Source organism: Lingula anatina, chromosome 5 (assembly GCF_051362555.1).
Source record: "Lingula anatina isolate TDL-2025a chromosome 5, LinAna3.0, whole genome shotgun sequence".
In the NCBI taxonomy this organism is placed as follows: domain Eukaryota; kingdom Metazoa; phylum Brachiopoda; class Lingulata; order Lingulida; family Lingulidae; genus Lingula; species Lingula anatina.
The window spans coordinates 9,129,642-9,146,922 of NC_141771.1; the positions used below are offsets into that span (position 1 = coordinate 9,129,642).

Below are 17,281 nucleotides of genomic sequence, written 5' to 3' on the forward strand. Positions count from 1 at the left end.
TTTTTGTTTTTTCTGAGACTTCGTATTGTGTTAAGATTTAGCTTGGTTTCACGTATGACGTTAAAGAGCACAATGGGATGAAATGCAGCCCACACTGGGACGGTTTTGGTTTAAGGATGCCTTATAAGAAGAATCATTTCAAAACGTTCAAACGTGTAAAAGCAATTGCAACGATGCGAAGTTTGAGAAAACATATTTGGCAAATAATTCTGCAAAGACGATACAAATTTTGTCTGCTGAACGCGATATACATTTGGAAAGACAGGTGCAGGATTTGAAGGGGGGGGGCAGGTCGGTGTTTTTTTTTTTACGAATGACAGACTTTGGATTCGAAGCCCACCTCGGTCCGGTTGCGGTGGGTTTTGGGGCCCGCCGAAGGGCTCCAAAATATTTTGGTGTTTTAAAGGTCACACGGTGTTACTTGAAACGGTTAAGAACTATGAGCAAGTTAAAACTCTAATTTCAATAGGGGAATATTTGTGTGATTTTTTAGAAACCGAAGGGGGGGGGGTCATTACCCCCGACCCTCCCTCTAAACCCGCCACTGACCTTTTCTTATGACACAATAACCTGTATGGCAATGTCTATCTCTTTCGGGAGATTTTGGCACAGCAAAACATTTATGTGACACACTGCTTCATTCAGTTCACGCACCGCAAAATCGGTCATAAGTGTTTGCGAAATTTCAAAATATTATTTATTTTTGACGGATCATGCTTTGTTGCAATCATACTAGAACGGGCCCAAACGTTATATACTATCTGACCTGATCCATGTGATACATAGGCTGTTCTATGTAATGTAATATCTGTACAAGACTTATTGGTAGGCAAATGGCACACTTGGCCCAATTTTTAGGATAAGTTAAAATTACAATACAGTCAGCACCTATAGACATACCTTTTAAACTAAAACATTCCACATTCAATGTGAAATCAGTATTAATGTATAAAATCGCAGCAAAAATGTTTACAATAAATACCTTGAGTATATGTGCTCATATACAGTATAGTATTTATCTGTGTGTTCTAATTATGAACTGAATAAATCTAATTTCAAGCGGTGGAGTATGCATTTTCTCATATATATACACTGTATTACAATGCACATGTGTCTGAATAATAAAATGATTAAAATATTCCATTGCACTATATAGCATGATTATTTACAATACTATTCTAACCATTGGTTGTTTAATATAGAACACTTTGTGATAGGATTACCATTTTAAAAAGGCATATGACTGCCAGCCTCAGTAATGAATTATAATAGTCACTGTTTATCCATGCAGCTTTTTCATTGAAAAATTGTCAAAATTAGATAATATGCAATAAGTGAAAGTATCAGGATGCCATTCAATTTTGACAATATCAAAAAGTCCTCGGTGATACTATAGTACATTGTTTTAACATTAAAATCATTTGGCCTCTTATATAAATTGATTTACAGTCACAACAATGTGCAATGGAAGAATATAATCAGCAAACAACCAAAAGATGTATGAACAAACTAGGAAAAAGACAAAATGCATAATTGCAGCATTTTTAGCACAATCCGCACTCGTTAAAGAGTAATGCAAATACATTATTCCACTTTGGTAATGAGATATAACTTTTTGTAAAACATTTGTGAAAAGTGGCGTGCAAGCCTACGGTGTTTTCGTTGGCCCTCAGAATCAGTTGACCTGCTTCGTTCTTATGGGGCAGAAAAAAATCTACCTTGGAATCTCGTGGAATGAGGTTTATCAGACCCTTGAAGAGAACCATGGTTCCGATTGTATTTTCTGCATAGAGGGGTCCAAGGTAGAAACCGTTCATAGCAGGCCTGATTGATCCGTACCCGACTATCTTTCCCTTCTCCAACAGGACGAGTGATTCTGCCGTTGTTTGGCCAAGCCATGACTTCAGCATTTCCGGTCTCGGTATCACGTGATATGACGTATCATAATCAATGATATTCGGTTGGTCAATGTGCCTTAGGTCAGATATATGGTATTTGCGTTCTGCATCCGGTGGGAGGGGTATGTTTTTGAAGACGCCGGAATATTTTCCTAACACATCTCCTTTAAGGAGCGGAGCTCCAAGGTATCTTTCATATGTATCTGTCATATAGGAAATGGAGCTAAAATGCATATTTCTGTCGCCATATTCTTCTATAATATGTTTCATAATTTGGGCCCCTGCAAGGAAAAATAAATAAATAAATAAATAAATAAATAAATAAATAAATAAAAGTCTCAAGCTTAAATCAAAATATGTTTTCTGTAAGCAACTTTAAGCAATAATAATAACAATAATAATAATAATATTAATAATGAGAACTCCTCTCATTCCTCATGCCCGACGCAAGCCGACCCTGCGGGGGCAGATCAATTAAATGTTGGCAAACTTTCATATTTGATCCAATTTCTCTCGATCAGGCTTAATTCGTCCGCGGATCAATTTGCTTTTGAACAGAGTCAGAGATCAATAATAATCTGCTGTTGAAATAGACATTAACTATAACCTGTTAATATTACGACTACTATTTGGAAGAGTTCATTTATTGTAACTTGCTTACCAACACCGTGTTTACGCATTTTCGACGACACTATGATGTGACCCACTGAGGTTAGGTCATCATTAAACACATGAGCCAGAATGCAACCTATAAAGAAATTAAAAAAGAAAAAAAAACACCATCATTAGTAATGCACAGTTGCATTTCTATCATATCTGCTTTCTAGCTCATAATTCCAATCATAATTCCAATCATAAATGAAGTTTGACAACTAATAATGAGCTGAAGCTCAGTCTAACTGACGTCGTTACCTATCCCTCTTGGGTACCTCAGCCGCGATCTACTGAAAATAAAGGGGTTCAAATCGATTTTCCAAGTTGACCTTTCTTTCAGAATTTGAAAGCAATGCCCCGAACTGCTTTTATATTTTTATGTACACTAAATCTCAATTGATTATTTGACCTATTTTACTTGCATCCGAAACAGTTACCACGCATAACCAGCGCCACATGTAGTTCTGTAGCCCTGAAAGAAAGAGGGAAAGTTAAAACCTTCCAAGCCAGGATTTTCCCACCGGCCTTTTTATCTTCCTTTTATGACACTTGTCATAGCTCTGTAACGATTTTGGAAAAAGCCAAAGATAAAAAAACACGCTTTTAAGCGCAAGTTTTCAAGATACCCCATTCTTTCTATGAATCGACTTCCGGATATCGCGACACTCTCGTGGCGTGACCCGCGTTATTTTCAAACTGTGTCAATATGAGCGCATTCTCAACGAATTAAGCCAGGCTTTACAAAGCCGGTGACCTAAAAATGGCGGACGTACATGAAAGAAAACCGCCTAATCTTTTAATAGTCTCTCCGCCTCTCACACGCCTCCCCACACGTCGTCCCTGCGGGGTACAGTAATTAAATCTCGGCTCCGAACATTAATATTTCCGTGAATATCGCTGGTGACATTATCTCCGTAGATAGTCGATTCATTGCTGCTCTACGGGCCAAATTATTCCTTTTTCGTCTCTGTTTTCAAAGATAATAGAACAGAAGAGCTTTTTTCCTTCGATCGCCTTCAGCCGCCATGCTTTCTTCACCACGAGTTTAACTGATGAGCATGCGCACTTAATATTTCTCAGGTAGCTTCCGCATGGCGAACGGAGACGCGATTTAATTACTGTACCCTGCAGGGACGACGTGTGGGGAGGCGGAGAGACTATTAAAAGATTAGGCGGTTTTTCTTTCATGTACGTCCGCCATTTTAGGTCACCGGCTTTGTAAAGCCTGGCTTAATTCGTTGAGAATGCGCTCTATGGCTGACTACCGAGGTTGAACTGAGCAGGAATTATATCGGAGGGAATGGAAACGGGTGGCGGTCTATTGTCTTATCTCTGTTAAGGGACGGGACAAAGTGAACGAGTGACAGGCCAAAGCGACGGGGGGTCACCTGTGGAAATCCACAGAGTAGTCCGTTAACTTGCGAGAATACGCGAGAACAACCCATAACTCAGCCCGTCATGCTGGTATACGGAAACCGCGCAAGCCTCCACCTCCTCGGCGAAAACCCCAGAAAAAATACTAATACTCATATTTTATCGACAAGTTAATTCAAAATTTGGATAACAGAGAGCACATTTCACACATTATGATCTTGGATACAGATTTTTTCAATGAATTGACAATGTAAAAGCTGAGTTTTCCACAACGACGAGCTAACGAAATTATTTGTTTTACCTTCGACATATATAAACAACAGTTTCCTCTCAGGCCAGTAATGCTCCCTCTCAGGTAGTGGATAACAGAACAGGTTACTTACGTGCTTATAGTAGAAATTGAAAATATGCACAAAATAGGAATTACAAGCTGTTTTTATTTTGATCAGAAGTTAAAATGCAAATCAATGCTTGTAATTAGTTTTGTTGTCAATACAAGTGAAAACTTATTTGTTTGTGATAAGTATGCAAAATAATAAAGAAAAATGCAGTTCACATGGTTTTCTTAAAAATCATGTCAGTGGAGAGTAAATGTCATTGGGCAAATACTAGTAAGGCCGTTCCCTTGCACGATGTAGACGGGTAGGCTATGAAATTTGGCGTATTTACACATCATATTTAACAGACGTACCTCTTCATGGGTATTTATTATCATTAATAGTGCTGACACAAAATGAACAGTGCACACACAGGACATTTTTTCTGTGATCAGAAATGTGTTGTTAATATTTAGTAGGAAGCATGATCTACTATACCATTTTAATCAGAATGTCGTATACCTGTAAATTGTCTGTGTATTATCAAGGGCAGATTGAGGCAGTCTTCTGGGTCTTTCGGAATACGGTCAGATTTTCAAGTTTCCGTTGACGATAAATTAGTTTTTTGTCGGAAGTTGTTAAAATGGAGGATGGATGCAAAGATAATTTGGAAGACTGTCAGAAAATATATCTGGATCCGCCCCTGTATTATGGATATTATTTGATTCCTGTACCTTATTTATTTGCTTCTACATGTAGTAGTATTATAGGATTTTGATGGAGATTTCAACTGTATAATGTGGATTAAATGTCAGACAGCAGTCTAAGTTGCAATGGAAGGATTTAATTAGTTTATTTCAATTTAAAATTCTATGCCGTATCTCTTTGTGATAGCAGCAACCTCTGTCTGCCTGGAGTAACAACAGCCGATGTGACCTTTACCTCCCCATGTTCATTGGCCATAACAGACCTGAAAAGAGTAAAAATAATAACTGTACATTTTTCCCATTGTGTGATCATTCGAAGATTTAACGAAACAATTTTCTACAAGTATCACAGTCTATGTTTCAGATAGTTTATAATGTCCCCTGTCTGGACATGCCATTTTACCTGACCAGGTAAATTTTACAGGTATAAAAACAGTTAGACAGTTAAATCACAGGTATAGTGTTTTAGACAATAGCAAGGATCGCCCATAGAAAATGCAACCATGTAAAGGTGTGCATCTAATCAGTTCTAATTACAGAGGAGGATATCATCAACAATTGTAACAAAATAATACTTGCACCCAATTACAAAGTGGTAAATATACAAAGGTTTTCATGATATAGACGTATACAAAGGAAGTGCTGATTTAATAGAACTGGCACAGCCCTAGTCGTATAAAACTTTCTGTAAGTAAGAAGCATATTCAGAACTGGCTAAAAAAAAAACAAACAAATTGTTATTTCCCACTAACATTTCCTTAAAAAATATAAAAACTAATTCAAAATTGTCTAAAAACACACGCCTGTTATATTCCATTCCCACAACGAGGTTGGTGAGCTAAAAAATGCCACGATAGAGGAGTAAAAAACACAGAGACCAGCAATGAAGTTCATCCTTTCAGACTAGTCTTTCACGCAAAACAAGCTGTCAATTCATCATTTCCCCTTTAAAATACCAAAAACGTGCAAATTCTAATGGGCATAAATTTGGGTCTAAACCACGTGACCAATGTCTGAATTTACAAAGTTCAATATAAGTCTGGTTCGTTTCTTAAAACAGCTGCGTGACAATCTGTCGGCATAGCCCAATGCACGCTACATATATTTGGGTGTAAAATAAAAGCTAACATTAACATGTTTTCATCGTACAAAGATCCGTAAACTGAAAAACCCCGAAAGGTGTGTTAATAGCGTGTGCTGACATCAAACTCGGATATCACTGGACGCGTCTCATATCACGGCTATTTATCGCCATTTTTTAAAGATTTTGACAAACTTATCACCCAAAAGTATTGCAGAAGTAATAGGTTTTCTGTATGTATACTCGATACATCGTGTCACTCTCACAATTTTCCCAAAAATTTGCAAATTTGCCAGAATCGTACAACTTTATTTTCAAGATGGTGGATACGACCACATCCACTGTGTTCTTCATCTGCGTATTTATATACGTTTACAGCCTATAAAGCCTAACTTTTTCCTACCTGCAGTTGCTCATTTCTTTAGTAATATATTTTTTCATATTATGTAAACATATTGGACAAAAATAATTTTAAATAATATTTTGAACAGTGCCCCCCTTCTCGCTAATAAAAAAAACGAGACCAACTTCAAACGAGCGTTTTAACAGCTTTCTGCATGATAAAAAGGGAAATTTACCTTACTCGTGAGCTGGTTATCCTCTTCATTCGTCAAACGAAGCGACATAGATAACACTACACCGACTGTGTACAATTTCCTGAAAAAGATGTACACATACGTGCACACGAAAAATCCGCGTCTGTACCCATCTCATATGTTATGGTTAGGTATGCTGTGATTGGCTATTGCTCGTCTCTGTTTAATCACGTGGACTTCACACATTTAGGGTTCTTTTGTTATCAGCTCTCTATTGATAAGGACCAATGATGCTGCTTGAAATCGTCACACCCTCCTCCCGTTTCCATTCCCTCCGATATAATTCCCTGAACTGAGGAAGATGAATATGATTATTTTATGCAAAATTGATTGAGGCTATTAATCTGTCAAAACATGTTTTAAAAGTTTTAATTGACCTCAGATAAGCTCAACAAGAAGCGATTAATGCCCTTAAATTGCCTTCAGCATCCTAGGTTGGATAGCTTCAACCTAGCTGTCTTGCAGTTTCCCGCGGATCCTCAGCTCCGCTATTTAAGGCGTGTGTTAATGACAAAAGTGATGGATGGTGTCTACTGAGTATAACCGTGAGGCATGAGATGCAAAATGTGTGTTTAATTACTTTTTATTTATCCGATGCCTACAGATGTCCGGGGTCCCATATGATCAGTACAGGTTAGGGTTAGTCAGAGTATTGGGGTTAGTGCGTGTACCGGTATATGGGACGAATGTCACCTGTACAAAGTAATGAAGAACTGACTACGGTTTCTAGCGGACTAACATTGCAGTCACTCCTGTCTACTACCTGTAAAGTATGCATGGGATACCAGATCAGTCCAATATAAGACATAATGTTTAAGTGCATTGGTTGTTAATATATAGGCCAACAGTAGAAAAGTCGTTTTCGAGCTGCTTTTAAGGGGATCGCAATTTATTTTCAAAGCGGAGAGGGGAGAAAGTTCTATATACCGTATGTAGAATATTTTGATTATTATTCCATGACTTGAAAAAAAATCGTTTTGGGAACCCTCTTTTAAAATGGTATCTAAAGCATGGTCTTCGCGTGACGCGCCTCTACCAGGTAGTCGAATACACTGACTCCGAAAGCCTACTTGGAGAATTTCGGAAATGCCGTTAGTGACGCTCGCAGTTAGGGAGACAGAGACAAGACCAAAGCCATCGTCGCCGACACCATGAAGCTGATCGATAACTTAGACTACGGGAAAATTGTGACCATCAAAGAAGTGTGCAATATTGTCGTGAAGCAAAAGCCTCCCAAAAAGTTCACATGCCACTGCTGTTTTCGACGTTTAGATCAAATTGCGAAAGCGTGTAATACCTGTAGGTCATACTACAAACTAATAAAAAAAATAGACCTTTCTCCCCAGCAAACACGTCATATTTGGATCACATGGCTAGCCGTGTTTGCCTGATGGTCTATCAGTACGCCAAGCTGCGCATGTTGGAGTTTGACTACGACTTCATGCTAAAATTCGTGGATCCGTCCGATTTCCAATATTGCAGATTCCACTTACATCGCCATCTTGGCTGACAGCATAGAAGACGCAATAAACTCAACATGATAGTACAGTAGACCTACGAAGAAGAAAAACATTTGTGGTTCCCGCACACTGACACGCATTTTACAAACGTACGTCCGGATTATTCTAAGTTGAGTGGGTTGGTGACAGTGTCGTCGGTCTCTGCAGTAAGACTTATTTCTGCTTCGAATATGATACAAAAATCCAAGTTTATTTGTAAGAGTATTTAAATGTGCTATATTAAACAAAAAGAAGTGGTAGTGGCATCAATGGAGGGATCAGGCTGCTAAATAATACCAAGCACCTTCTGTCCAATAAAGAAACGCCTTAGACCCCATTCCCACAGATTTTAGATCGATCTATCCCTGTGGGGAGTCTCACTAGATTACTGTTAGCTTAGCCGGCTTAAGCGTCTGTTCCACCTACTAAAAGCTGTAAGGGGGTAATTAACTATGGTGCCCGCTCGGCTGACTGCAATTTAGCGTGAACCCCCAGGGAGTTAGGTCGATCTAAATCTAAATCTCTGGATCAATCTTAATCTCTGGGAATGCACCCTTAGGCATCTAGTATCTTTAAATAAAATATTCGTAAAAGTTGCTGTGGTGTTGATTTTCCTTTTCAAATAAACAAATATATATTTAAAAGATTTCTAGCGATGAAACGCCACTCATGCAACACTTAATGCATTCTACTGTATTCTCACATATCCGCTTGACAAGCATTTGACAAAAAGCGTGATTGTGCAGAGCAAAACACAGCGGTACTTGACATAAAATATAAGTGCGTAGTGTTTATACAGTACCGTGCCAGATATCAATTCACTCACTGTATTACTTAATATCACAAAACCGATTCAAACCGGCTATAAAGATACTAGAAACGTTCTTTGTCTGTCTCGCAACTCCTTTTTAGTATTATTGTATGGAATGTTCTAGAAAAAAATATAATAAAACGTGCCTATTGGATTTCTGGTTAAAGAGCTGTTATACAATATTCTAACTATAAAAATGTGATTACAAAGTCAATTAATAACTTCACTGATACAAATATAATATTTCAATCACTGCATTCAAAAGTGTCTCATTATCTATACGCATGACTGAGCATTTTGTTCTCGAACCCAGAGGTTATACAATAACGGTTCTGTAAGCCCTCGCCTCAATATTTTTTTTGTAAATAATTATAGTTTAAGTGTAGCACTTGAAAAATGTGCCGTTTCGAATGGTTCATGCTAAGCGACCCATCTTTGTTCACCCTTAATGTAATTCACGAGGCTTTCAAACTGATGATACCTGAGACACCCGTGTTTCTTCATAGCGTAACTAAAAATAACTGTGCATCTCTTTTAGATTGTGCATCTAAACAACTGAGGAAGGCCACGGTATAATAATAAAACTATTCAAGAACTTTTCCCAGATCCCCTTTGAAATGGATAACACTGAAATTACTTTGCGATCCCCCAAAAAGCAGCTCAGAAACGACTCACATGTATAGTACTTCTGCCCACTGTGATAATTGTTCACAAAAGCGAAGATAAGAACAAATGTCTTCTGAAATTGTTCAAGCGAAATGAAAAATTATTTTAATATCGTATAATACACGAAGGACTATATAAAACCAAATATGCTGTATGAATATATAAAGCAAAGACAAACATATAGACTTAAACAGAGCTGATGGAATTCTTTTCTTACAAACATAACCAAACCAACAAACCAATACTTCAAGTGTGAATATTATTAGAATGGAAATCTTACCCACTGCTCTTCCTTCCTTTTCCACGATAACCCAACCTTCTTCACTTATTTTGAAGAGGGTTTCGATCATATCTTGATGTGTATTCCACATAGCTTCCTCTGTCAGTTTCCAAACCCCAGGGACGTCTTCCATTTTTCCTGGGCGTAGAAGAAGCTCGTGGCTTCCCTCCACCCTCGAAGTGAAGGTGCGCCAAGACACAGGCACGGGACCCACAAATCTGCAGAATGGATGCCGACCTAATAATGTAGGCAAAAGTTCAGCGTACTTAGTTCTACAAAGCCTTCTTCCTAACATGGGAGATAACTTTTCTGTTATCATCGTTGCCAAGTTAATTTTGGATTGCTGTATGGTCTAAAGATGTTAAGAAATGTGTTCCGTCTCGCAGCACGTCATGATAGCGATATGCAACCATGTATGTTAAGGGGCGGGTCACAGGGTATGAGTGACAGCCAGGCCGAAGTGTGGCCAGGCATGCACATGCAAGATAAAGGAGACCAAGATTAAAGAATTTAGGAAGAAGGCAGAAAACGCACTAGGTGTGTCGAGAAGTCATTTATTTTTACTTATTATTACTCCTTTCTCTCTCTGTGTGTGCGTTTGTTTGGGGGTGGGGTCGGAATGAGTATAGTTTTGTGAGCGTTTAATTAGGTATATATGTGCGACTCAAATAAAAACCTTTTCATTGCGTTAGTATTACCCTTTATGTGTTTATTATTTATCCTTTAAAACTTGTGGATGCTCCCTCTCACTCTCTCTTTCTCTCTCTCTCTCTCTCTCTCTCTCTCTCTCTCTCTCTCTCTCTCTCTCTCCTTTTCTTTTGCCACTTATGTTCCGGATTACAAAAATGCGCCAGTATGAATATACAACCACGTGCACATTCACGGGCACACAAACTGCATACGAGTGCTCATACGCATGGCGCACTGTCCAAAACACCTAAGCTTTACCTCACAATATTTTCCGTGACACATATTTCAGGCACACATTTCACCTTGAACGAATTCCATAACCGTATACTGAAGACTGGTCCAGTGCTCCTAAGTATACAGGAGACTGTTATTAATATGTACATAATGAAAGGCAGACAAAATTGTAAACAGACCAGCGGTCCTTTTTTATATTTGTTGGGGACACGGTCGCTGTCTTGCTAATTCTTTACATCAAAGTAGTTCTGTACCATATCATCAAACAGTTCATCACTTTTTACATTTATGTCCTTTGGATACATGCTTAGAAAAACGTAGCGGCTTGATAAGGTCCATTAATAAATAACCTATGCATTGAATAAAAGACATCATGTTTATTGTACACGTTTAAACATGTTGTAATATTAAATATTACGTAGATTAACTCGAGGTGTTGCCATACCAGCACAGCGCTGGCAAGCTGAGTGCATTGTGTTGAGCGTTATTGTCAATTGTGTTAGAGGAGCTCATTGCGATGCGCCTTGCATTGCAGGCCAGTACGTGTGTGTAAAGTGGCTAAAAATTACCAGCGAAATAGTGCTTGTGCTTGTTTCGATATTTTGGGATTCGTTATTTACAGGGCTTTATACGCCTGAACAAAACATTATTTATTATCAACATACAGCAATGTGATACATGTAGCCACATGCAGTTACATATACTCTAGGTACATGATAGCTACAGTGGGCGTTAATAGGATAATGTGCAGCCTATTTGCGAGGGGTAAAATATTATATATTTAGATGAGGCCTTGTTTGCGAAGCCCACACGGAGCATTCCTAGACAGGTGACTTTTCTTAACTATGAGCTTGTTTTATACTGAGATTGGCTTCACACTTGACGTTATAGCGCAGCACGAGACCCAACGCAGTTCGCACCAGTACGCTTTAAGTTTTATCAAGCCTCTAAAAAAGGGAATCATTAAAAAACGTTCAAATGTGTAAAAGCTGGTATGTTTTTCATTCATGCAATTACGACGATGCAAATTTTAAGAAAGATATATTCCGTCGAGAAAATATAATTTTTTTCTGCTAAACTCGGTTTACAGGTGGAATGACGTGGTACCATACCTGGAAATTTAAAGCTATTGAATCAATTCACGTCCCGTTTCTTTTGCTGATAAGCCTGTCGGAAACTTTCATTGATAGATGATTTCAGATGCTTTTATTTTCATTTTGATTTACACTGAGATAACATTCGACTTCTGACGGATATCCTCTTATAATAAGCAAACCCAACATTTAGAAATAATTTCTGGCAAAAAGACTTATATTTGATATTTTAGAACTCGAACCCTCGTATATGTGTCTCCCTTTCCCCCGAGACTGCAGGATGTATTTTGATATGCCTCTGAAAAGGTGGAAAGTGTTTTTTTTTCTCCCCCCCCCCCACACACACACACATAAGCACAACCTACTCATATCCTGTTTTTCCATAAAGACAAGGATTGTCCTCTTGAATAGCAATTATTCAGTGCTGTACGGTATTCGTTGTCTAATTAAGTTTGTTTTTAAGTATTTTCCACCCCCGTAATATGGACTTTGTGAAATATTGAATATACAAGTCATATGACTTTTGTTTAGCCCTAAAAACATTTATTGTCAATCATTTTTATGCACACATCTGCGATGCTATTATACCTTTATTTATGTCGTTTAATTGAGCACTTCAATATTCCATATTAAATGAATAATATCAATGAGACGCACAATATTGAACCCTCGGTGATACACGTAATACATCATTCAGTCCAGTCATGTTAATTGATTTGAGACTCCGCCAATAATAAAATCAACTGAAAGAACATAAATTGTAAATACACCAAAACTTAAACTTGACACAAACCAAAAAGGGGACAAAATACATATATACATACAAACGCATAATCTTAGCATTTTCCGCATGCGTTCGAAAATAATGAAAATACATTATTCCATTTTGGAGGGGGAGAATAGCATTTCAGGGCAAATTTCTGATAGGTATCGAACAGTTTCACTGTGCTTTCGTTGGCCTTCAGGATCTCTTGACCAGCTTCGTTTGCATATGGCAGTAAAATATCGACGTTGGAATCTCGTGGAATGAGGTCCACCAGAGCCTTGAAGAGAACCATGGTTCCAATCGTATTTTCTGCATAGAGGGGTCCAAGGGAGAAACCGTTCATAGCAGGCCTGATTGATCCGTACCCGGCTATCTTTCCCTTCTCCAACAAGACGAGCGTTTCTGCCGTTGTTTGGCCAAGCCATAACTTCAACTTTTCCGGTCTTGGTACCCCGTGGTATGACGCATCATAATCAATCAGATCCGATTGGTCAATTTTTGTCACGTCTAACAAGCGGTAACTGCGTTCTGCATCTGGTGGAAGTGGGGTGTTCTTGAAGACGCCGGAATATTTCCCGACAACTTTTCCCATAGAAAGCGGGACACCGGTGTATCTTTCATATGTATCGAACATTTGCTTAGTGAGGCTAGCATGAACGTTTGCGTCTCCAAATTCCTCTAAAAATTTCATCATCAGTTTTCCTCCTGCAAGAAAATATTGGTTAAAATCACAACAATTACTTAGAACTTATGTTTGGTAAGCAAAGGCGGATCCAAGATATTGTTAAGAGGGGGAGAGGTGCACAAAGTTGAAAAAAAATTAACAGTATGATGGGACTAGGACTATCATATTATTAAACAAATACGGGTATGACACGTAGGGAAGTTACCCCAGCAGACAGAGTGACGTTTTTCCTTTTATTAGAAGTGCCTTTGGGTGTATTCCCAGAGATTTAGATCGATCCAGAGACTAAGATTTAGATCCCTGGTGGTTCACGCTAAATTGCAGTCAGCCGAGCACGAACCATAGTTAATTACCCCTTTACAGCTTTCAGTAGGCGGGACAGACGCTTAAGCCGGCTAAGCTGACAGTAATCTAGTATGGCTCCCCACAGGGATACATCGATCTAAAATCTATGGAAATGGGGTCTATCTTACACAAAGTGCTGTTCGTGCTATTAAAATAACCACTTTTAGAGCGCAAACTCTCTAAAATACTGGTTAGAGATATATTTTTAATTAACATGATTTGATACATGTATATACTTACCCACACCATAACCACGCATCTTTGGAGACATTATAAGATGACCCGCAGTCCTCAGGTCATCATTGAATTTATACGTGAGAAGGCAACCTGAAAAACGTGATTGGTTACACTACACATATGCATTGAACCACCATTTTCTTTCCTTATTCTTTGAATTTTGTCAAACGCACATCTTGTTTAAATAACTCATTTTTTTGTGATTTATTATGCACATCAAAACTATTTCAGAGATTTAAACATTATACATTATTAATTAGAGCTGCCTTAACAACCGAACCCATTATTGAGCGACTTAAAATGTCCAAATAAGACAGATTGCTTAGCAAGTAGAGGACACATTGTGGAGAGTAAGTACATGTACTCTGTCTAACGGATATTTCAACCGAAAGATTTATAATTTGACACCCAAGTACTAGGTCTTTACGTGTTTTGCGCCGGGTTTTTAAGAAGGTCGAACTTGTACACGTCACATTCGCTTCTTTTAAAAAACCTACCGTTTCTCCGAGCAATGGGAATGGAAGAGAAAAAGACCTATAACCTTATAAAGAGGAATAATATGAACTTTCAGAGGTCCTTTTAGCTAGTCTGGGAAAATAAATTTCCGTGGATTATTTTTATTGGCAAGGCCATGGCTAGCTGGCCCTTCAGGTCGTCGCACAAAAAACTGTTTTATTAACAAAATGCCCAACACATGAAAATGTCTGATTTTGAGTAACTGTTTGACAGATGGCAGTGGTAATGACAGTCACCGTTTAAGAAATTTACGGTTAGATGATATGGATACGTTTGCCCTTATATATACAGTTAAACAAACAGTTCATCATAAAAATATTGTTTCTTTTTTATTTCTTGTATTTATAACTGTTGAAAAAAATTAAAATGTAGTATTCCCATAAATATCTTTTAATTAATAATGCACATGTAGTTTTTTATTTATTTACTAGATTTTTCTCGGTCATTAAAACAGGTTATCAGAACTAGATAAATACACTTCAGCTTTCTGGGGTGAAATCCTACCAAAATTCACCATTTTGCTTCAAATTTTCAAAATTTTCTTGGAAATTTCCCCTAAACACTCATCAGCGGAGGGGGGAGGGAATCTCCTTACAAGCCAGCCTTCCTCACGAAAAAATACTATTTCTAGCTGCATGTCAATAAATTAGTTGACAAGTCCACCCAGGCCTTTGTATACCTAATGAAATGTCTCAGGCTGAGTTCACAACGTCGGTCAGTTGCTAATGGTCATGCGAGTATAAGAGGTAAACATATTTTCATTCTAATTCTACTGGTTGTGTATAAATATTCACTCAGTGAAAGATGCTCTTTTAAAACGGAGCACCACATCGTCCCTGATCGTCCCAATCAGGTTGCCGATGTATTGTCATTGAAACACAAAGAGAGACGACCGTAATCTGTAATTGGATCCGCAAAGTTGAATAACAGGCCTACCCAAATACCAGACTCGGCACGTTTACGGATCCTGAATTAACCGGTATATCGGACCACACTACCAGTTTTCAAGGTGTGTGTCAGATCGCATTTCGGGGTATCAATCAGACCACCGACGGGATGAGCCCGCAGTCGCCCTACAAAAATTGTTCTGGGGTATATGATACTCCGAAATGCGATCTGACACAGGCCTGAATAAACTATACCCTACTATTGTTATGTGATGTGGAATTGTCATTAAATTTGATGAAAGCGTGAGGAATGTACTGCGACAAAGGCGGGACCTGCCTTTTAAGGCACAATGCTCCACTGCCCAGGATATTGAAGTGTCCGGAGACTTAGAGATCATTCACGCTATGATTATCGGTCTATGTAGATTGATTCAACTCCACGGGAGCTCTCAATGAATGCAGTCGGACTAAAACTTTACAGATTAACAAGCCTCCTTTTGTTTCCAATGTTCTCGTACTGTACTTTGTTAGCATGGCCAGAAATGTGCAGCATTTACGCGATACGCGAGGGCGCAACAGTAGGGCTTCACGTGACTCAACTAACCAATCACAGCACAAGAATGGCATCGCACACAGACTCTGTGATAAGTGCTCGTCAAGTAGTGTTAGTTTATGGTAACAAGCGTCTGATATGTGCAGAGAAGTTTATTATTAGAATATATATTGTTCTTATTGTTACATTATTAAATCTAACTCTGAATCCAAGTAGAAACTATACTGTAACAAGTCAGGTACTGATGATGTAGGCTACAGAGGTCATATATTCCAGAATAAGCCATTACCACTGATTTATAACTTTCATTTTTGTTTAATATGTTATTCATGAAAGAGTTCATGAAAGATTATTTTAATTTGTTAAATTGTAATCTTATTCTTTTTATATTCAAATAATGGAATACTGTCGGTAAAATTGGTCTTCCACTTCTTATTTGCATTTTTCCTTTACTACAAGATTATTTTGGAACAGTTGCAGCATTAAAAATTTAAATGAAAAGCAATCTGAAAGAAGAATTTTGCATAATTATTAAATGATGATAGGAATTTTGGATTAAGAGATTAGTGAAATACTGAGTAGTGATATGGTCAGTCAATTCATGTAGAATCTGATAATATGATTGAAAATACTGATTGAATTCTTGGCCATGCACTGGGCAGTTTTACATTTGTGCCAAGTGCTCTTTTTGGACTCCATTGTACAATGGTAAAAAATCTTAAATTGCCATGAAATTTTTTAATCAGACTCTATATGTTACTGCTATTAGCTGGTGCTATCGGCAACGAATTAATTTCCCTTTGTTTCTGAGTGAATCTACCGTCTAAAATCACTATTACTGAAAATATTTGCGTTTTGCTGAGGGTAGTCTAGGCAGTATACGGCAAACTTCTAAGTACGTGTGTACAACAGAATTTTTTTAAAAACCCTAGCAATATTTGGTCAGGAGTTGCTTGAAACATAGCACAGCGTTCCTGTCTATCGGCATCAGGCCGTTAGTTTGTCAATTCTCACGAATTACCCACGAATCGCGAACCCATTCATTTTCCTATGGCAATCTAGCAACTCATTAAAAATGCACGCATGCGCAGTGGGCTAGGCGTGACGTCATGCAGTGCATTTCTGGGGATGGTTATCAGCCTTCTTTATATAATAACGAAAAACGAAAATTGTGTTTGACGATAAAACCGCTTTTGGGGCGCATTTTTCAGGGCTGAGTTTGGCTATTTTGGTTGAACATTCTTGGTATATGAATATAGTGCTGATATATGAATTCTACCTGTCTGGAGTTACCCAAAGTAACAAGGAAGGAATTAAATTAATGGTTTTGTTTGTGCATTTAGACAAATCCTAAAAAGGGATTTAATGTATAGGAATATTTTATTTAAATG

At 38.1% G+C, this 17,281-nt stretch overlaps 1 protein-coding gene across 3 annotated transcripts; it reads right to left on the reverse strand.

The window, feature by feature from the left end:
- Nucleotides 1–680: 680 nt before the first annotated feature.
- LOC106177675 (uncharacterized) lies at nucleotides 681–15,989 on the reverse strand. Of its 3 annotated transcripts, XM_087013510.1 has the most exons (5): nucleotides 14,857–15,988; nucleotides 13,938–14,652; nucleotides 9,884–13,372; nucleotides 2,560–2,646; nucleotides 681–2,179 (listed from the first exon to the last, which is right to left on the reverse strand). In XM_087013510.1, the coding sequence occupies exons 3-5, from the start codon at nucleotides 10,200–10,202 to the stop codon at nucleotides 1,545–1,547; spliced, it is 1,041 nt and encodes a 346-aa protein (XP_086869636.1). In that variant the 5' UTR covers nucleotides 10,203–13,372; nucleotides 13,938–14,652; nucleotides 14,857–15,988; the 3' UTR covers nucleotides 681–1,544. The 3 variants fall into 3 exon arrangements, with proteins under 3 accessions (XP_086869636.1, XP_086869635.1, XP_086869637.1); XM_087013509.1 differs by having other exon boundaries at nucleotides 13,938–15,989; XM_087013511.1 differs by lacking the exons at nucleotides 681–2,179; nucleotides 2,560–2,646; nucleotides 14,857–15,988 and having other exon boundaries at nucleotides 12,423–13,372; nucleotides 13,938–14,116.
- Between the last annotated feature and the right edge of the window lie 1,292 nt (nucleotides 15,990–17,281).